Raw genomic sequence first — 22,367 nt, 5'->3', positions numbered from 1 at the left:
TAGAGCTGTACCTCGGGTAATGATCTTGTTTATTATTAGTTTTCACGGGAATTGTTTGTTTAATGTATAGGTATAGGTTAGGTTAGGTTAGGTTTTATATAACGTGACGGCAATGGCGCTTTTTTTTTTACTCGCGATTATTTTGAACACAAAATTGTGAATGTTTTTTTTTGTAAAGACTCGTTATGTTTTTACACGGGTCATATGTTTTATATTAAGGCTATTACTGCTAAATGTGAAAGAAAACGAACATATCTTTATACTAGAATGGGTAAGTGTCTTAATGTGTGTTTTAATGCAAAAAAGACTATTACTTCTTATTACTTCTATGATAGGCAGCAATGGCGCCTACTTTCGAAAAAACAACCGACTCAACGCACCACAGAATTTTTCCAAAAACCGTTTACAAATTAAGATAAGATAATTCACAAATCGTTCGTGGTCCGATACCAACTTCGCACGAATCCATTCCTTTCACCATAAACTTAATTGGAGATAATGAAATTTGTAACAATAAAAATAAACAAATTCACTTAATTGGCCCAAAGTGGATGTTATGGATGCGAAGTGGACATAAAAACGCGTTATCTTTATTCCAACTTGATTTTGTGCACGCTACTTTCAATTTTATAGATCGTGTTAATTCGGTTGTATACATTTTTAAATTTCACAGCTCTTTACTTTTCGAAAACCAACGATTTTTCGGAATCTTTAACTTGTCCACAATTTCTTTATTACTTATCTCAATAGTTTCTTCCAGCATAGTTAATGTGACGTCACATATCTAAATAATACAGAATCTCCTAATCTTACCTTACTTTCGATACAATATTAGATTTTTATCATGCATCATAACAAAAGTTAAATACTTAAAATCTCCTCAACAAAATATCAATAATAATTCTATCTATCAATTACCAAACTTCTTCAAGCGATATTTCCGAACGGGCGAAATCGCGCCGAGAAGACAGTAGAATCAGAAAATAATTTAATATTCCCAGTAAAAGCGCATCGGAGCTTGTTATTCCACTCAAATGGCCGCCGATAAAAAAGTTCCAAACTGAAGGGGTCGATACAAAAACTAAGATTTGAGTAAACAAAGTCCGTTACAACGGGAAACTGCTGTGAGCTCTTTGAAGTAACTTTTTTGTGGCGCTGTTGGATATCGACGATTTTAATTTTGTTCTTTAGTTATTACTTTTTGAAATGTTTTATGTATTGTTTATGTTTATATTTAAAATGTATTATGGAAATATAAAAAAGGAATCAAATGTAATAACTAAATAAAAAATGTGCAAGTACAAATAATTTCCTGAGGAAATGTGAGTTGAACTTAAAAAAAATAAAGAAGAATGTAATGTAATAAAAAAATAAAAAATTGCATCGAATCAAAATCGTAAACACGAAACTTGCAATAAAAATCAGTAACATGGAACCAAAATGTAAAAACGAAAATCCTAAATGCCAATCGATAAGTGACCTGCACTGATGTTCATATTACCATCCGTTGAATATCATAAGCATAAAACCATAAACGCTTGCACGGACGGCCGCACCGTTATTTATTGCGCTATAAAATAAAGAAACGCTGACCTATATGGCTGGATAGTAAAATTTTTCCTGAGGGAACCCGTTGGAATGAAAAGTGTGGCCGTAATCATCACGCTAGCATTCCGGCCGAGTGGGCACGGGCCTAGAATTTGGGTGTTTCCACACGAACGTGTTAGCATGCATTTTTAATAATCACGTTCTTGGTCTACTGACCTACCCTGTGAGACGTGAACTTAAGGTTTAATAAATATCAAAATGAATGTTTTTGATCCAAAATTTGAATTGATTGGGATTATTGGAGCCCTATATAGAACTTTTCCACACAATGTAATAGGACAAAAATTAGATTCGGAATAAGTGAACTAATTGCACTTTTACCTACTCCTTTGACGATATAGTGGTCGACTTTGTATTCGTACACAAGTTGAGCTATAAATATTATTTCCCACTTCATTTAATTGCAATAGAGTCTAAAATTACTTTTCCCCCTAGCTCTGCCGGGCCGCTGGGGCTCATGGTCGGAGTGGTCAGTCTGCGGAGCCGACTGCAGGCAGACTAGAAGAAGATCCTGCACTGGAGACACTCCTTGCTCTGGAGCGCATGCGCAACATGCTGATTGCGTCGGCGACTACTGCGGGGTGCATGGAGGTAAGTCATAATCTCCGTAGCATAATTCTAGCTCAGCGTTTATTTTCCATCATTTATATTCTTCTAGATTTCACTGCACAAGCAGTGATACATTAACAACTGAGAAATAGAGTAACAACTGCGAACTAGTGAACTTAGATGAAGTAGGGCAATGCAGATCTTTGCTTCTATGGTTGAATGTAATGCTTGTGATTAAGTTAACAACCTGCTCATCAAAGAAAATAAATTAAGTTAACATTTTTTTTCCAAAAATCACAAATATATCCCAAAAAGATCGTAAATATTAACACGACCCAGATACTCAGTCAGAGCAAGAGTTTACGACCGTGTCACGGGGGACTTACTTTACGGTTTCAAAAGGGACATGTTAATTAGCTAGCTGTGGAACACGCCAGATGCCATACTAAACTTCCTTTTCCTTCATAACTAAAGACTCATAACTGGCTATCGGCAACTCAAACATGCCATCGAAAGACCCTCCCCACACGCGAGATCCAAAGAAATCGAAGGTAAAATAGCGTAACACAGAGGTCAACCAGTGTGGACACGTTAAAAAGATACTAAAATCGGAAAGGCGTGACCATCTGGCCAGTATCATGTCTAAATATAGTGAAGCTAAAATTTGATGGTGTAAGTTTGAGGTAAAATTTTATGCGTCACCGAAATCCATTCTTATCACATTGTTCTATTGTCTATTCTCGGAGTTTATGGTACGGTATTTCTAAATTGGGGTATTGTGGCTTTTGGTCGGTGTTAATATGGATTTGACCTGTTTTAAAACTGCCCAGCTGGTCAGGTCAAGATAATCTATTCTCGTTTTTATGTGGAAGATGTGGAGGATTTTATTAATGAAGAAAAACAGGTGAATAATGGCGAAGATATTTTTATAGGAAGCAGGTAAACAAGCAATAGGGTCGCCTGATGGAAATTAATCATCGTCCCTCATGAATAGCGACAAACATAAAGAAATGCTGCAATGCCGACCTTTGTGGAAAGATATGCGGTTAAGAAGGGTCGTGAGTCTCCGGCAAAAAGCAAAGACAAAGCTGACACTTTATATTAGATCTATAACGCAGTATTACCATGCTGTACTATTGTATTATCTAAGTGGAAACAAATAATTTCTACCTAATCAATGCTCCATTAATCAACCAGAACGATTTTTCAAACCTGTGTACTTTTGTATCTCGTAAACATTCTCACAACTATTTGACAACTTGTTAGGTACTTTATAAATTACTGTATTTCTTGTTCGTTAACTAATGAAGACTAATTAGAAGCTGTTAACGATTTTAAAACATCCCTTGTTAGCGTAAAAAAATGTCTGTTGTTGTTAATCAGTCAACGAGATAACTTAAAATAAGTTTATAAGTTAAATGTTACAGCATTGTCTACCTCAAACCACCAAGCTATGTGGAAGCATTGTTGCGTCCGATTTCCTAGACGTCGTTTCTGCTGTAACAACTGGATTATAAGATTTAACATTTAATGGGTCATGATGAATTCAGTTTGGTGCAGCGCAAAATTTTGTAAATTATAAAGAAAATGGTGGTTCACTTTTTAGTCTCGGCCTGGTCAAAAGACTACCAAACGCGATTAATACTTGATCATACAATTGTTAAAAATATTTAGAAAAGAACATCGCATCAAGTAATAATAACCAAGAAACAACGCTTAAAAACAATTTGGTAAAACGTTCTAAAACCAATAATCAAAAGATCAGTCCCCATTTTGTTTACAATATCAATAAATCATACGACTGTATTTCAATTTCCTCATTTATGTTTATCGTGCGTTTGATAAATAGCCTCGGGACTTAAGTTGTTTGGACCATTCGGAAACTCGCGGCGCTCACTCGATTTTCACGCCAAATAAATCTATAACATATTGTTTACTTTTTTATTTACCTTTAGAACGATATTGAACGTCAGCGGGTGAGTTTCTATTGACTTACTGCTTGATAGATTGTGGGGCCTATTGCTTCGATCATTCTTGTAGTTCTAGTGTTAGTAAATAGAAGTCAAGTCAATTGTAGATTTGATTTATTCTATGAATTTCAATGTTGACATTACCTTAAATTACGATACTGCAAACATCTTTAATGTATGAAATGGACTGAAATATTTATGTAAAACATAAATCTATGATGGACGTCTTCTACCAAAAACTACAGGAGATGTTCGACTCCATCCAAACTTAATACCTCAATATACTAAATAAACTCCATTTATATACTTCCAAAACGTTAAAAGAACTCGCAACTAACAAAGAAGTGCGCGATGAAATTCACGTCTCCCTTTGTAAGTCAGCAATTAGCCTAATGAAGTACCACCGAGCGGTGCAAATGAATGGGCTCTCTTCCTTGCGTTCAGCACACCTTTCATGTGGGCAATTTGCTGATGGTCCACATTTTATGGTTTTATTTGAAATGTACAGCGGTGTTTGATGTTTGTGTTTGAGAAAATGTGATGCTTTGTGAGATTTTAAAGGTATTTATTTGTTTATTTTATTTATAAAAATACAAGCAAACCTTTTTCCCAACGTCTTACAAGCATTTTCTATTAATTTCTTAATTCTGTTCTATCTTAGAAGAATAATGTAAAATATATTGCTTTGCTTATATTTCATGCAACTTCTTTTGCAATGGGTATTAATTATTGAGCATTGCGAGGTTTAACATCAGCTGCCTCAGGACGACAATTGCACTGAAAGTCGAAATTTTAGTCGATGGCTAATTTCTGACGTTTACAACCAGGCGAATGACTAGTTCGTCTCAAAACTCGTATAAAACATCTCTATCACAGTGACAGCGCACAGAACATAGATTTCTCTCTACACACATACATTATAACGTATAATCTCCGTGTGAATGAGACGTACAGATCTCTGTATTGAGAATACATTAACATAAAAAATCTCGTTTGGCATTCATTATATTTTTTTGGAAATTTCAACTGTCATACAAATCAAGATTTGTCCGATTGATTTGTGGTTATTAATTTTCCGTTTTGTTGTTGCATCTAATTGTGAGAGTCAAGATTCGAATTCCATGGCTAGCGATATATTTTTCGATATGAGAATTTACTGTCTCAGCGGCGTAGTTGTACTCATAGTATGGAATTGGTGCCGAATATTGTGATAGACTCGCCCCATATCAATTATAATCACATCATAGGAAGAAAAACACGCGAAAATTGGTACTAGTTGCGTCTCTGCCTAACCATTCGGGTATAAAACATGAGCTCATATTGTATACAATTAGAATTAATATTAATAAAAAAAATCAATAGATAACCTTTCGAGGGCATTACAGCGTCCTGTACTAATAATTTAAAGTCCGGGGCAAGCCATCATAGAAACAATTTGATCGCGTCATTAAAAAACAACTGAATCGGCAACACACCTCACATGACGTCACTAATCATGAAAGACATTATTCCAATGACATACATTTGCACCGTAAAGCTGGATTTATGTGCAGATAAAAAATAATATCTATACGGACCTTTGACCGCAGAAACAGACGCCATAACTTCTCTGTAGAAAGCCATAAAAACTAATTTAATTATTATCTCAACTTTCATCGATAAATATTTCAGAATCAAATTTCTTTTTATTCATTTTTATTACAGTAGCAACACCATCCAACTTTGAATACTAAATTACATATTATTGCACTACGCTGTTCATCCTGATGTTATATCTCGTATAATGTCAGTATAATGTTTAGGTACATTCTATCCATACACAAAATATTTTGCTGTCAGAAATACAAAAGATTTCACGTAGTGGATTAAAAATGCTTCGAACCCAATAACCACGTATTTTTCGTCCCTTTTAATATGAACGTATTAATCACCTTCAATATTTTATTAATATGAAAAGATGCACAAACAAACAACAGTAAAATCCAATTTATATGCGATGCGGTCATTACAAGAGGTGGTTCCCGTAAATGATTTGTTGTGATTTCGCCGAGTGGACTCAGCGGGAGTTCGCGAACGCATTCTCGCTTGCTTCACCGTTCAAATTTACATTCTATTCCAATTTCTCTAAGGTTGACATTCGTTCGGATGCGGTTGCATTTAATTCCAGGCCCCCTACCACGTAATTCCAGCGACATGCGTTTGTTTTCGATTGGATTGCTATCTTCAATCTAGGATTGGCACTGACAAATGTTTACGCCCTTTGAGTAGTTTTTACCGCTTTCATACTGTTTTATAAAGCAATATGGTGACGATGGTAACATAACGTCAATGAATAGTGTTCGGACCTTTCATTTTTTTTAATAGACAGTCTTACGACATACTACAAAAGGGCTGTTGTCTACTACACTTGTGTATGACACTATTATAGGAATATTGAAACAGATTTGATACTACTAACTTCCAAAGACATGGTCCTATCATATTTATTTTATCATATAGCAAGAAAACTACATTGAGCCCGAAGGTAAATTTAGTCAAAATTGTTCACCAACGATCCTACGTCTTACAGTCGCCAGAATTACGCCGGCCTGCTCTACAAACGCGAATTGAATTCCTAGATGAAAGTTTATGCGCTGAATTCAAGCGTGTTTGTGAAAGTCTCGGATGCCTAGATCTTGCGCAATGTCAGCCATGTGCACTAAGTGCGTAGGCATATTTACACAGCTCCGAGTGTTTTGAAGTTGAAATACAAACAGTTTGACGGATAAGAATTTAGTATATATAAAATAAAACGAAGTTTGCTTAGGTTCGCATTAAGTGCCCTTAAGTGCCTTGGATAGTTTTATAAGAGAATGTATGCACTAAGAGATCAACAATAATCCAACAGTATTTTAGTATGATAACTATGAAAGTTTTGTGAAGAAGTTTGTTAAGTTGTTTGCTAAAAGTATACGCAGAAACCGTTGATTAAATTTGAGTGTATATCGGTACACAAATTTGACCAGACCTGAGACCTGGATAAACATATACTGATTCTTATCGCTAAAATTACTATGCGACGATTGTTCCAAGAAAACCTCCTCACAGACAAAGCCACTAGTATGTTTTAATTAAAAGTTACGATATAATTTCCAGCAAGTATACTCCCACCTCACCTGTGTCAAAAAAAAATATCCCAATCGTTTATATCACGCATTCCCGATTGAAGCTTTTCCGCAGAGCTACGAGTACATAAAACTAGGTTAAAAGGATTTCACGGGGCTAAAACAAGTGCCATGTGGGAACGAGCGTTTTTCCCGCTAAATCATTTTGTTTGGCGCAGTGTCTGTATTAAAAAGAACGTTATTTCTACAGGACATATGATTTGTTGATTTTGGATACCGAATAATATTTATTAATAATAAAACAATGACCTTTTCCAAAATTGAAATTTGTGGGAATGGTCAAAAAACTCATTCCTGTTTACAACCTTTTTTTTAATTGCTATAAAATTGAACTTGTTAAAGATAAGTCAGAAATGAAACCTATACTTAGCATGAAAAAAAGGAAAAATAAAAAATGTTGCAAACAGGCATGAGTTTTTTGATGATTCCCACAAATTAACAATTTTGTAATAGGTAATTACTTTATTAAAAAAGCGTAAATGCTGCACAATATAATGTTGAGTCGGGCCTGTTCTTACAATAAGCAAACATAGTATACAACATGACGTCCTACGTTATAAAATAAAGCTAATATATTCAAATATAAATACGTTATAAATATTTGTCATATATCACACTAATCAACACCTAAAACATCTAATACGATATTTTAAATACGAATTTCGAAATAGTCGTAAATTAATTCCAGTAGCGTATTATGTGGTTTCCATTACGTGATATGAAACTCAGGAGCGGATGTTTAGATGATTTATTGAATTCCAAACATTGGTCAGCTCGAGCTTGTTTATATCATATAAAGTACTGCGTATGTTATTGCGAAATGCTTTTATTGGTTTCGTAGCTATAATCTGTAATGAGAAATGTGACAGAAAATTTTCAACATTTTATTTATTCACGATGAAATTCTAATAACAATCAGAAAAAAATATATTAAAACATAGGTTTTAGATAGTGGATTTTTTTAATAAATTAATATATTATTTAAAAATTATACATTCAAAATACAAATGTGGCATTACAAGGTCTTTAAAAAATAAATATAAACCACAAAGTTTACACACAAATATAACTCATTCAAAACCGCACCATCATCCCATTTGTCTTGTAAAAAAAGAATTTTAAAAAGTAAAATTGTAATGGCGCCAATAAACCATTCATTGTCACTTCGATAAATATCTATAGAATTACAATTGAACACACCATGCATTCAATTTGAATTCTTTTGTATGTTTTATGTATGGATATGTATGGGTGTTTTATTACTATTTTAAATGGTGAGAAAATGTTTTTATTCATGGAGATAAATCTTGAAACCTTAGGTTTGTTTGTTAAAAGGTCAGAGGTTTGATAGGTGTTCGGATAATTTTTGGTTATCTATGACAAATAGCGGTAAACAAATACATGTTTTGGATTGAATCGTAAGTTCAATCCAAAACATATAATAGCCCAATTTCTGAATAATTATTATCCCTAAATTTACGAAGCACTGATTCCAACTATTATGGTCATTGTTCAGGCCAACTATTCTCTTATTTAGGTAAAAAAAAAACACAGAAAACTCAATAGTTTAGCTTTAATTTAAGTTTAATGGTAAGGTTGACATTCATAAAAAATTACACAAATTTAAATTACTTTGAAACTATTGGGAAACATACATAGTAATTAAGTGGAGGCACCTTTACAGACCTACTTCAATTAAACTCTATCGTACACCTCGAATACCTTAAAACCTCAAACCATTACCACGAAAAAGCAATACCAATAACTTCTGACAAAATCCTGGTATTAAACGTCTATACGCGACACATAGCAGCCGATGTCACGTGACCAGATTGCTAACTCAAAGCGCAGGCTGAATGTAAATCAGCATCCAATAGTTAAATTATTTATCGGACATCCGTGTTAACCCGACGGTTACCTTACAAAAATGTTCATTCGCTTAATTGGGTGTTATAATAAAAATTTGGTTAGAAATATTTTAAATTACTAGGTGGGGTAAAAGTCTATTGCCCCTAAAATAATTAAGACAATTGGTCTTTTGACTTAATGTCTGTTAAATATTACACACACATTTTACGCACTTATCCCCGAAGGGGTATGCAGAAGGATAACCAAGGCACTCACTTTTTGCCAAGTACGTTCCGCCCTATGATGTGATAGGGGGCGAGCCTACCGCCATATCGGGCACATATTCCAGTCTCCGAACTGATACTTAGCAAAAAAACCCAAATATCACTTTGCCCGAACCGGGATTCAAACCCAAAACCTCAGAGCTGCCTTACCACGCATGCAGTACAATTAGGCCATGAGGTAATCAATGTAAAACATTACATTAATCAAATAATGATTGAATAGCATTTATTATCCGATTTAAATTGCTAGTTACTTAAACATGCAGCACAAATTGATCCCCGAATGACTCATTTGGAACTGAATGACGTGCAAGTCACTCGCTGAGCTGGTCATACTGAGTCATCAGATAGTTTGAAGGACAGTGGTGCCAGTAAGAGCTTTGTTAGGATTAAAATAGGTATGCAATATATCACCGCAGTATGGTGCCATTAGTTCGTAATTCAAAATTGAAATATACCGAAAAAAATAAAAATATTTATTTGGCACCAACTAAATACATGCAGTTACAGGTTTACCAAAACTACACTATATTGTCGCGTTGTTCAACAATAGCAGGGTCATCTTGGCGTTATTAAAAATAATCTACTTACTCGTCTTTATCTCTGCTAAGATCGTGTCAAAAATCATCATGAATAACAAATGTTTTGGACCGATTTTAATTTTTAATTTTTTTTTAACACTTCATAGTTAAGAGCTAATATGGTGTGTGCGTGAGTATATTTTTGACTGAAAGTGAGATGTTGCCGCTTCAACGATATCTGTCGGCGTAGCAATAGTAGCATTAGGATATTCAACATTTTTAAATTATTCTTAATTATTATTTGTTTCTTCTTCAAAAATTTAACTTTTTATTTCACTTCTACGCTTAGCGTAGCTTATTATAGTGTTATTTTAAAAAAAGTATATAGCTTAATTTAAGAACGCAATTTCAAAATGACCGTGTATAAAAAAATAGTTGTTTTTATCTATCAGACCATTAACTCTATGAAATGCATCAACTACTAGACTTCAATACCGATCATTAGTTCATACAAAAGCTATTGCACTTGCTGTTAAAAATACCAGTCTTGAAAATACCAAGACCATACCAACTATAAAGTGCTATCAACTAAATTGTGTAAATGGAAAGAAAAAACAACGGTATGCTCCTTTTGTACCGACCGTATATTCTCGGCGCTTCTCTGAGGCACTCCGTTCATGACGGTAAGTGATCATTAGCGAGCCATAAATATTGACCCACATTCTCTCTTCGAATTAAAGGCGAACGAGTGAATGAATGAACGAACGTAAAACAGGATGTTGCACGTCAACGCCAAATGTAACACCGCTCTCACGCTGTGAAACAAGCATTTTCGTTTGTTAATTTTGAATTTGGAATGAATGAAAAATAACGGTTATTTTATACATTGATAATCCCTATTCATTCTAAAAATGTGTAATATTAAAATGTAATTCAATTTTCTTTTCATTTCAAATTGAAACCGAATGGATGAATTAAAACTGGATGTAACAAACCGTCAAGTGTAACTACGTTATAACTGAGCTCGGCTTGTTTTTAATTATGCGCTCAAAGCTTGAAATTGCTATCGGGATTATTGAATGAATATCATTATTCCATTCGTTCTTTATGAATGAATTTGTACTTCGAAGTTTAATGTTCAACATTTTTATCGGATTCTCTTATTTTTAATATAGGATCCTTAAGGATTATAAACCTAATATTATTTACTATTAGGGATGAAACACTCATCTATTTCCTACTCTTCATATACACCGTTTTGTCGTAGCTTATTAACTACAAGTTATCTTGGGTATTATACCTCAATACATCCTTTAAAAAAATGCATAGATACTTTAGTACTTTTCCATAATTATCATCTAAAGACATTAATAACATCTCTCATCAGTTTGAACTACGCAAGCCTGTTTAATCAAAATAGCAATATTATATTAAAATTTGACTTGATTTAAAAGCAATTTTCAATTATATTCTTAAGTTGTATCATTTTTAGAAGTGTCGTCGTCGGGTCGTTAAGCCGCGGCATTCACAACACGTTATTACAAAAAATATTATCGTTAAGTCGCGTCGTGTGTCGTAAACTTTGAGATGCGATGACATAAATAATGTAGGGGTTCGCTGCCTGTGTTCGAATTTTGGTAAAGTTTTGTTCACAATGAAACGAGAGAAGTTTTATCTGCCTTTGGAAATACTGTTTTAGAAAAGCTCAAATCTAATAAACGGTATTTTAATTTGATTTTTACTTACTTTTTTGCTACGAAGTAAAGTTGAGCTGGAAAGCAAATTTGAGACTAAAAAATTCTTGATAAAATTAGAATTGTAGCCAAAAAAGGAGCTTAGTAATTTAGTTGCATTCAGTTCATAATTTCAAGAGCATGTAACTAGAATCTGATTTGGACATATATCCGTATCAACATGAAAAGGAGACTAAGAAACCAGAAAACGTTCGATTATTATAAATGTAAATAATTAGTTAATTTTATATACAAAGACATCGTAAAACACGCAAACATATTTTAATATGTTTGTTTAACTTATTAACATAAAAAAATCTTAAAATTAAATGAGATCTTGCATTTTATGAAGCATTTAACTATGTAGATTCAAAAGTCAATTTCACGTAAAACTATAAAAATTCCATAAAACTATACGACCGAAACCCAGTGTGTACTGCACCTAACAAAAACAAACTTTAAATTCATCCCACTACATCAAATTGCATACAATTATATCCCTTATGTCTACAAAAATACCAACCAACTTCATCAACCATAACCAAACGTTCATAATTTCATTTTATTACTACAACTTAAAATATTATCACAAACAGGTGTTTAAATTTTTTCCATTTATAGAAGTGTTTTTTAGATATTTTTTTGGTTCACCCGCTGAGACTGTAATGTGGGACAGTGCATTCTGCCATTCTATTAATAATATAAATGTGAAAGTTTTCGAATATGTCTGTATGTTGTACGCCATTTATACTATATATACTATATTATGTTACTATACCCACCAAACAGTGGTACTTTTGGTGTTTTGCTGGTGGTAGGATATATTTTATATCCGCCCAAAGGGCGACCACTGTACATAAGGTGTGAAAACCCGCCATAATAGCCCATGCGAGTCTGTTTCGTTCCGGGATCAGCCTGTGTATATCCGGTTACAACATATTTGTGTCGACCGTCCAGGGGTATCTTTCGTCAGTGCACATTCTATTGGACCCAACTTCACTTACCATCAGGTGCATTAGAATAACTTTGCCATGTTCGCATAAAAAAATACATAAAATTTGGCACACAGGTAGACAGGCTTTTGGACATATTCTGTACTAATTTTTATCACGTAAAAATACACAAGGACAAAGGCACGAGTAAAGGCTAGTCGAGTAATAAAATTTTGTTGGGAGTTTTCAGAATTTATGTCCCTTTGTGAGCTTGTTAAACTGTAGAATTGTGTTCTGAATCTGTAAATGTGGTTTTGTGGGTATTTTTATGTTTACACCAGAGACAATAGGTGATTCTTTCATGCTTATTTCATCTCATTGTGAATGGACTAAAATTTTACGATCGTTGATTTTGTTATATTATTTTTACTACATGGTGGGTCTTTTATAAGAGTCTACTTGTCTGTCACCTATAAGGTACCGGTAGGTTTCAAAATGATGTTGTAGCCACTGATTACTCATTACCAGAATTAACATCTGATGTCGCATTGTAATGTTCGAAGTAGTTTTACTAGCGTTTTTGTTTAGTCATAATACTAATCAAACAAACCTTATCTAGTCATTAAACTATATTTTACATTATTGATATAAAAAACCTAACACCAACAACTACATACACCTATTACAAGTATCACATCATCCAATAATCTTAATCCTTCTACAGTGGCAGCTCACAGCGACATTCCACTGTACATCGGCATCGCAGTTGCCGTGGTGGTGTTCCTTGCTGGTGCTGCAGTCGTCTACAAACTCCTGCAGAGGAAGACCAGGGATCATTCACTCTACACCATGACTAGGACTGGTTAGTTAATACATAGGCCCTTTGAAAGTACTTTATTGAATAGTTGGCGTAGATCTTTGTCAAAAAATTTTTGAAAGTGTAAATGGTCTGTGAAACTAAGGTCCCAGCTTCGATTTCCTAGTCAGAGAAGCTACCTTAAAGTTACATTTCAATGAGATAAAGTATTTTCCCTAACAGTCACGTCACCTGTGACAGTGTTGAAGAAATCTCGAAATGTGGCTGCTAGTATTTCATCTTATCCCTACCTCGTGTTTCTTTGCATTATGCATCTATTTATTACAAAGTTTTCTTTTATTCCTCCAGATCATATCACCAAGTTTGAAAGTAAATATTTATCCCATCAGATGAAAGTTTTTATCGCACGAAAGAAACAAAACGATTCACCGACCACCGCGGTTCCATGAAAACCGATTATCGTGCCATTAAACGTCATCGCTGTTGACACCAAACATCGAGTGGATGTCGATATTTTTATTGCCTCAAAACCGCAATTTATTTTGGGAGTCATTTTTAAAAGTTTTGATGTTATGTCTGGAATACAGGATTAAGATTGTTTTTTTAACAGTTATTGTTGTGTTAATTGTTATGTATTTTGTTACCTAAATAAAAAATAACTAATTCGATTTCTAAGAACAAAATAATGATTTCGGCAAACTGATATTACAATAGATTATTTAACATACAACAGGAAATTGATAAAATACATGTACACAAAACGATGGATAACATATTGATAAAATTTCATCGTTTTCTACTAGATTTCCAACCGGAGATGTACCCGGCGGTAGAGAAGCAGTCGCTATCTTTAGCTCCTGACCTGATGCAGCACCGACCTCCAAGATACGAGCACCCGCAGCCAGACAGCAGAGCTGAACATCATTACGACGTACCACATCTGACCAACAGGTACACGAAGTCAATATATTTTATTTTATATATAGCGAGATTTTCGTTTTTTAATGTTTTTATTTCACCAAATAACTAAAAGAGAAATTTTAATGCCTGATGATATCCATCACGATCATCTAGATATGTAACAACAAATTTGAAATTGATAGCTCTATAATAAACTACAGTTAACAATCATCATCCGTATGTATATAACCATGTGAGTCTCAATGCTCAGCAATTTGACATCAATTGCACATTTCCTCATTTACTGTATTAGACTCACGAATCAATTCAACATTCTTAACAGTTATTCCAAGCTCGTCTAAACAGGCTAATTTGTTGCAGTTACGCGTCTCCAGTGGACCATCAGATCACGCCCTGCGCCTCGAGCAAGGGCCAGAGCGACGATTACGACAGCAAGCCCTACAGTGAATCCGAGCATTCAGCCTCAAGCTGCTTTACTAGCTGTGAGTTCGCTTAATAGCTTTATCGTCACCAAAAACACTATCTTGTCAGATAATGTGCCTTATTAGTGTAGTAGTACTTTACTTGAAAGTAGTAAGGTTCCGAGTTCAATTGTAATAAAACTTATGGAGCTTATTTAATTAATCCCTATGACCTCCGTGACCTTGAAGGTTGCAGTCTTCGAAATGTCGGTAGGAAATTACAAAATTTTATTTTTATAAGTTTTAGTCCTCTCATCATCATCACCTCGGCTGCTTCATCAAGTATAAAAGCGTATGCCTAGGCAAGCGACCTTCATTCTGCTATCATGTGAAATGTAACAATTCCAAAGCACAGCTTCATATCTCCCAAAAGTTTTCCGTAACCCAACCCCGCACTAACATACAGTTTCCTTTCTAGCCGGATCCATGTACGACGCGGCAAATGAGTCAGTAACACTCCAACTAGCGGAACTCGTGTCAAACTCACCCACATCTCAATCCATGTGTGTTTCGGGAGCTGGTGCAAGACTTGCCTTGCCGGCTGCGGGAGTAGCCTTATCCGTTCCTGAAGGAGCCTTTAGTAGGGGACGAAGAGAACAGATATACGTCGCTGTTGTAAAAGACGATCGATACAGACCGAGACTTGGGAAAGGTAATATTTGATAGAGATAAGTTTGTTCGGGTTTTTCATGATACAAATATAAAATTGATGGAAATTGCAAAGGTCTTTTAAAACAATTAACGTCAAATGGGGTACCTAATCAAGGGGTAAAAGGAACTATATTTCTTTATTTATTTTGGGATAACAAACAGATACACAACAAAATTTACATACGGTTATTACTGTATCAATATTTAAATATAAAGTGTATAGCCCACAGCGTTATCCACAATTTACTACAAAGATAAGAACAAATTGCATTATATTGATACAAAATTAAAAGAAAAGAAACATAAAATAAAACAATAAATCATACATCATTAAATGTTCATTTGCTACAACTTTATGATAAATTGTATTCAAAAAATGCATTTTTATTTTTGTATTCAATTATTTTGTTTGTATCGTAATCGCAATTGAAGCTTCATTTATTTTTACCGCATGAGTTCTCTTCACCCTGTTTACTCTACGATGTACGCAATTTTGATGATACGGGTTAGATAAATGTTAACATTTTACTTTGAAAAAGGTACTTATAACATATCCCAAGGCAACATTCACCACTGACAGGATAAAACCAACTTTAAAGCCGAGATAGCGATAACAAAAAATACAAAGTAAGCAATGAACGGTTGCCAACTTTAGCAATTTAAACCTCTATATAATTTGTTGAAAATTTCCAATTTAAAGACACGTACCAGACTCTATTTATTTAACATTTTGATAACATCCAATTCCCGTTCAGACAGAATATAAATTAGTTTATTTAATAACCTTTAACGTTCAATTTAAACCCTAAATCATCAAAACTGTCATGAATATTTATGGTCGATTTAACATTGTGCCGCGTTCAATAAAAACAAATTGATTTTGCGATACGATATGGAGTAATTTCAAAGATAATTTTAAACGGTGTGTAATTACACTATGAATCGTTGAGGTATAATTTGTGCTATGTAAAAAATATCGCTGCCCGAGGCGCGTTTGCCGAGACTATCTCAGTACAGAACAAATTCCGGCCCGCAGGTATCACGCAACTGAGCCCGGTGGTTAAATGCGGCCCACCCCGCCTTCAATTAAACAAGTCGCTCATCCTGCAAATGCCACACTGCGCCAGCCTCAAGCACGGCTTCTGGAACCTGTCCCTGTACGCCATCGACCATAGCAACAAGGATAGCGCTCAGCCTCAGTGGAAGAAGATCGTAGGTCTCGGACAAGAAACTATTAATACTCCGGTCTTCACGCAGCTCGATAACGACAAAATATTCCTTGTTACCGACATGCTGTCCACCTTCGTACTGGTCGGCGAGAGTTTCAACGGGAAAGCGGTAAAGGCGCTTCAGTTAGCAATATACGCTCCAGCAGTGCTGAATGAAACTTGTTCCGAATATAATATTAGGCTTTATGTGTTTGAAGACACCCCATGCGCCGCGTACTACTGTCAGGAACAAGAGAAGAAGTTAGGCGGCGTGTTACTCGAGCGTCCTAAGACGTTGCTATTCCAAGATGGCGGCTCCAATTTATGTTTGAATTTGGAACACGTCAGTCCTGGTTGGAAAGCTAAGCCGGGTATCGGTTACCAAGAAATACCTTTTAATCACGTTTGGAGTTCCAACTATAACGCGCTCCATTGCAGCTTCGTGCTCGAACGTACTCATGACTGCGACAACATAGACTTCAGTGTATCAGCGTGCCAGCGAACCAATCCATCTTACAAACAGACATTCCGAATATCGCTGGAGGACGTGAGGAGCCGGTCGCCACGAGGTAGGTCACCACGCGCGGAGTCCCAGCGTAGTTTCAACATTACGGAGAATTTACTCGAAGCTAGGATGTGCAGAAGTGAAGATGGGAACGATAGCGTGAAAAGAAGCATCACTGTCAACGAAACAGGAGTCAACGAATGCGCAGGAGAAGGACCATTCAAACTGAGTGGAAGGATTAAGAGGCAATTGTGCTCGATTCTGGACCCTCCTAACGCCCGTGGGAATGACTGGAGGGCTTTAGCTTCGAGACTTGGTGTGGACAGGTACACCACTTGGTTTGCTACCAAGAACTCACCTACAGAAGCTATTCTGGAGCTTTGGGAGTGCAGGGAGAGGGGAGCTGGGGCCACAGCGGCCCTCGCAGCAGCTCTCCGTCAGATGGACAGACACGACGCAGCCGACCTCCTCCAAGGCCGGCCCTCTTGGTTATGAATCAATACTTATTAATATTGAATATTTTAATGGACTGTTGTGAGTAAATTGTGAAATATTGTGGATTTGTTTGTAGGGTCAATGTTATATTAGAGAAAGAATAGTTTGGAAGGCCGACGGCCTAATGTAAAATCTTTGGTAGTATATTTTGTATAGCATTATTCTACGCTGTAGATAAGCGATGGATAAATTATATAATAGTAGCAATAATAGTGCCTAAAACGTCTTTTAAAGAACAACATCGACGCTAGGTCGGTTGGTTGATTTGTTAATTTTTTTATAGTGTTTCCGAGTGTTTGGGATGTGCATGAATTCTCCATTGTTTGCATATTATTTGAACTTTGTGCCAAATTGATGCGTCATGTTATATTTCTGAGCTGTTATACGGGCTAAACGTTTATCTGATTGCGAAGATTTTGTATGTTATTATTGTGTTAGTCAACTTCAGTCGTCACGTGATTCACTTAAATAATCTAGGTGGCTATGCCAAGCATTGAAACTATATATACTACGAAATCGTCATCAAAATAAAATTTATATGAATTACTGATATAGCCCGTAGAAAAAGAGAATACAAAAGGCGGCTACAATGTTATTATTGTGAAGCAGTATTTTACCACTTTTATGTGCTTTCTTTCCGTTTTCCCGGAGTGTGCGTTGCTCCATAAAAATGAAATAATGAGGTAATGGTCTTACTTTATTCCTATCTTTATAGAGAGTACAAACAAAGCATTTTTACACATACATTTACGCTATGCCTATGCCCATAGCGATTATCGTAATTCGTCGATGTTCGGAATAGCCATCAGTATACGACACAAATTATATAAAAGCATCAATTCAATACTTAAAAATTGTAATCGTAATTTTAATGGATATATCTCTAACAGCAGTGACATAGGATAAAAATCCTTTCAGTACTTTACCAGTATCAGTAACGATTCAAATACCGACCCCAGTATACATATATAAACCGAATACATCGATTTTTAAACATAGCTTACTAATTGTCAGATAATTTTACATTTAGGTCAAATACATGTTCGTCGTCATAAAATATTCAATACTTACTAATAAGAGATACTAAATCGATTACTCGATTATTCGATTATTATTAAATCGATTATAGCTGCGCACAAGCTTACGTCACAGTAGCTGTTCCTTGCAGGTAATGTACTCTAAATAAATATATGCAAATACTTATTTGAATTAACTGTAAATGTGGTTCTAATAAAAATGTGCTTTTTATATTTACGAATTTATTATAATATATTCGTTCGTTCAATCACTAACCAACACTGCCTTTAGTTTTATACAGTGAATTCATTCATTTCGTTCATTCAATCCGATACCTACACTGCCAGATGACCGAAACTTTTAGGTTACGCGCCATTTTTGCTAGAACCACAGAACCTTCTAGAATATAAGATTTACCGTATGCGAAACGCATTTTCACCTATACCTGTATATAAATAAATGTAAATACTTTAGCATGACAGTAGTAACACCGTAAATCATGACGCGTTGCAGTAGACGACATATTATTATATTTTTGTTAAAGTGATGACTATTAAAATAAATGGATCTGTGATACTTAAAATAATATGAAATAAATTATGTTTAACTGTGTAGTTTTTGTTTTATTTTCCTGATTTTAGAAAAGTTCCAAACATGCTTAAATGTTTTAAAACGCAAAGCATACCATAACAAATATATTTGTCACTTAATGATACGAGATCATCACTGCCTAAGAAAATCAACAGTCAAATAGTAGTGGATCTTAGGCAGACGAACCATGTCGCCTCTTTGCTTTAATAATGTGTTACATTCAATATTTTGGAATCTTGAATATTGTGGAATTTTACGTTATTGAAGCAAAGAAGCGATATGTATGTATTGAGGTCAGACGATGTGTAACTAGTAGGTAAAAAAGCATAAATCTGGAGAATATTTGACAATACAGAGAATGTCTGAACTCTAACATCAGCCGACTTAAATTAGTCACTTTCAAGTTTAAAAAGCTACAAATCAACATTAAAATATACCTAAATTAACATCAAACAATTAAAACATGGCGCCTCATTGTCAATACGCAAACAGAAACAAAGCATAACGAAAGGGCATGAACATTCGTTCGTGTTATTACAATAAAGAAACTCCAAATTCCTGCCGTGACAACCAAGACAAAGCAGATTGAAGAGTACTTCACACTTGTCACAAACTAAGATCGACGGGGATTTATGTTCACGCATTCCGGACTTAAGTAAATACTCAACAATACCTGAGTAGGTATTGTTTCATACATACTAAAATTGATGAGAGGATATTTTTATACAATTTTGGTATCGAAGCACGGTAAAGAGACCCAACTGCACCTGATGGTAAATGAAGTAGGGATCATATAGAGTAATGATTTCTTATGTTTAGGCGAATGTTAGACATTGAAATTAAACTACTTTTCGGATTCTATCGCGGTTTTTTATATTTTTGTTTACTCCAGAAGAAAACAAAAATATATAAAACCGAATCCGAAAAATAGCTTAATTACAACATATAGAGTATCAAATAATGAAATAATAGCGAGCTACATAGTGGAAAACTCGTCATAAAGATTAGGCACAGGACCAACGTCTTTACGTGCTTGCCGAGGCACGGGGGTATCACACCGCTAACTTCCTGACTCCGAGCTGGGACTGATATTTTTTTTAGATGGAAAAACCCAGTCACAACTATTTATGCCCGACCTGGCATTCGAACCCAGGACCTCAGCACGGTAGTCGTACTGGAACAGTGTAAAATTACAACTAAGCAACCGAGGCAGTGAAACTGAAATACAACAATTCTTGTAAAATACTTAAGCAGCAATACACAAAGCGATGAGACACAAAAGGACTAACGAAATCCCTACCTAATTCACTAATACAACAGACTCAATAATATCATGTGAACAAGCCTAAAAACTAAACTCAGTGTAAAAGCCCCTTAACAAAGGTAACGTTAAAGTTATCCATTGTCATAAGAGGCAGGTGCGCGCTCGCATTGTGCAGGTTTGACTCTTGACACGGTACCAACTGTGACCAATTGGTTACGTGGACACTGTAAGCGTGTATGCAAGGAATAATTTGTCATATTTACATAATAGAGTGGTTACAGCTGTTTACATTAAATATTATGGATATATAGAGTGGATATTTGATACGGAAGAGTAACTAGTAAGAGAATTTAACCGCTGTAGCTTAAATAATATAAATATATTATAAAAGTCTATAATTTTTTAAGATATTAAGATTCACAGTATTCCATAAAAAATACAGTCGGCACGAAAATGTGCAAATTTCACATAATAATTTTGTTGTACCAATCGATACCCTTGCTTACAAGGATAAAAGAAACTGTACGATGGGACCATACGAAGTCTGTACATATACGTTCAGGAATTGCTAGAACTTTCTCCTGCTGTCTCAACTGCCCCATCGCAATTATCCACCCTGAATATTATATTGACTGAATATTATACTGACTGCCTCGGTGACGTAGTTGTATTGCACGTCCGGTACAATAGCGCTCTGAGGTCCTGGGTTCGAATCCCGGGTCGGGCAAAGTGATATTTGGGTTTTTCTGCTCGGTATCAGCCCGGAGTCTGGAATTTGTGCCCGATATGGCGATAGGCTCGCCCCCTATCACATCCTGGGACAGAACATACTTGGCGAAAAGTGGGTGCCCTAGTTGCGCCTCCGCATACCCCTTCGGGGATAAAATGCGTGATGTTATGTATGTATGTATGTATGAATATTATATTAGGTAGCCAATTTAGTAGAAGTGTATAAAAATATTACACATTTACATTCCATGATTAGCTGGAAGTGGCGTAAAACGCTTCCGGGGAACAAATGACAAAAAACAATAAGTTGATGAGTAATGTTTCGAATTGTTCGCAATGTGGCGCCTCATAACAAGGTTATAAGCACCAGGGATTTCAAGCAAGTACTCAATATACCAGCACCTTGGCCTATACCAGGAAAACAAAAGCTTTTTAAATTAATAGCCTATAAAAAAAACAAGTATGCGTATTTTTTGATATTTTTTAGGTAGAATACACGCAGAAATCCTACGTACAAAAAAGATGTTTTTATATCTACGTGACCGCTTCACGCCACCACTACCACTGCACCCCACATTTAAGGAATACATTACAATGCATTATACCATTTGTAGAAGGGTAATAAACCGACAGGTGTGGAGTCATAAAATAAAACTATCTACTTGCTACTGACACGTTATCGCTGTCTATCCCCTTTTATAGGAATTAAAAATGAAAACCACTTATCCTTAAGTATCGTATGTTATACGATTAGTTTAGTGACTTTGTATTCGAATTTTAAAATAATCGTAAAGATTTACCGCCTTATTAATAAACGTTATTTATCTAAGGACGAAGCATTGCTGTGATAACAAGTCTGTTTCTCAGCTTTGTTTATCCGACAGCCAACTAGATTCAAGTTGTATCTCAATATTAGCCAATCACAACGGCCCTATGTCTACGCACTGCGAAGGCTGCCATGCTGTCAGCACTGAGAAACAGACTTGTTATCACAGCAATGCTCCGTCCTTAGATTAAATAATGTCTATGAATAAGGGGGTAGATTGTATTATGCTGTTAATTTAATGTGACATCGTATTCGAATATTATTTTAAAATAG

At 35.2% G+C, this 22,367-nt stretch overlaps 1 protein-coding gene across 1 annotated transcript in view; it reads left to right on the top strand.

The window, feature by feature from the left end:
- Window positions 1–18,744, top strand: part of LOC115453250 (netrin receptor UNC5C-like) — an 81,850-nt gene extending 63,106 nt beyond the window's left edge. Inside the window, exons 7-12 of the mRNA XM_037443493.1 lie at window positions 2,044–2,199; window positions 13,334–13,471; window positions 14,230–14,377; window positions 14,708–14,829; window positions 15,227–15,460; window positions 16,496–18,744. Of these exons, the coding sequence (XP_037299390.1) occupies window positions 2,044–2,199; window positions 13,334–13,471; window positions 14,230–14,377; window positions 14,708–14,829; window positions 15,227–15,460; window positions 16,496–17,667 (1,970 nt within the window). The 3' untranslated portion in view covers window positions 17,668–18,744. The remainder of the gene's footprint in view (window positions 1–2,043; window positions 2,200–13,333; window positions 13,472–14,229; window positions 14,378–14,707; window positions 14,830–15,226; window positions 15,461–16,495) is intronic.
- The last annotated feature ends 3,623 nt before the right edge of the window (window positions 18,745–22,367 follow it).

Source organism: Manduca sexta, chromosome 26 (assembly GCF_014839805.1).
Source record: "Manduca sexta isolate Smith_Timp_Sample1 chromosome 26, JHU_Msex_v1.0, whole genome shotgun sequence".
Classification (NCBI taxonomy): Eukaryota; Metazoa; Arthropoda; class Insecta; order Lepidoptera; family Sphingidae; genus Manduca; species Manduca sexta.
Note: the sequence above shows the minus strand (reverse complement) of the source record. Positions and strands in the feature narration are given on the sequence as shown.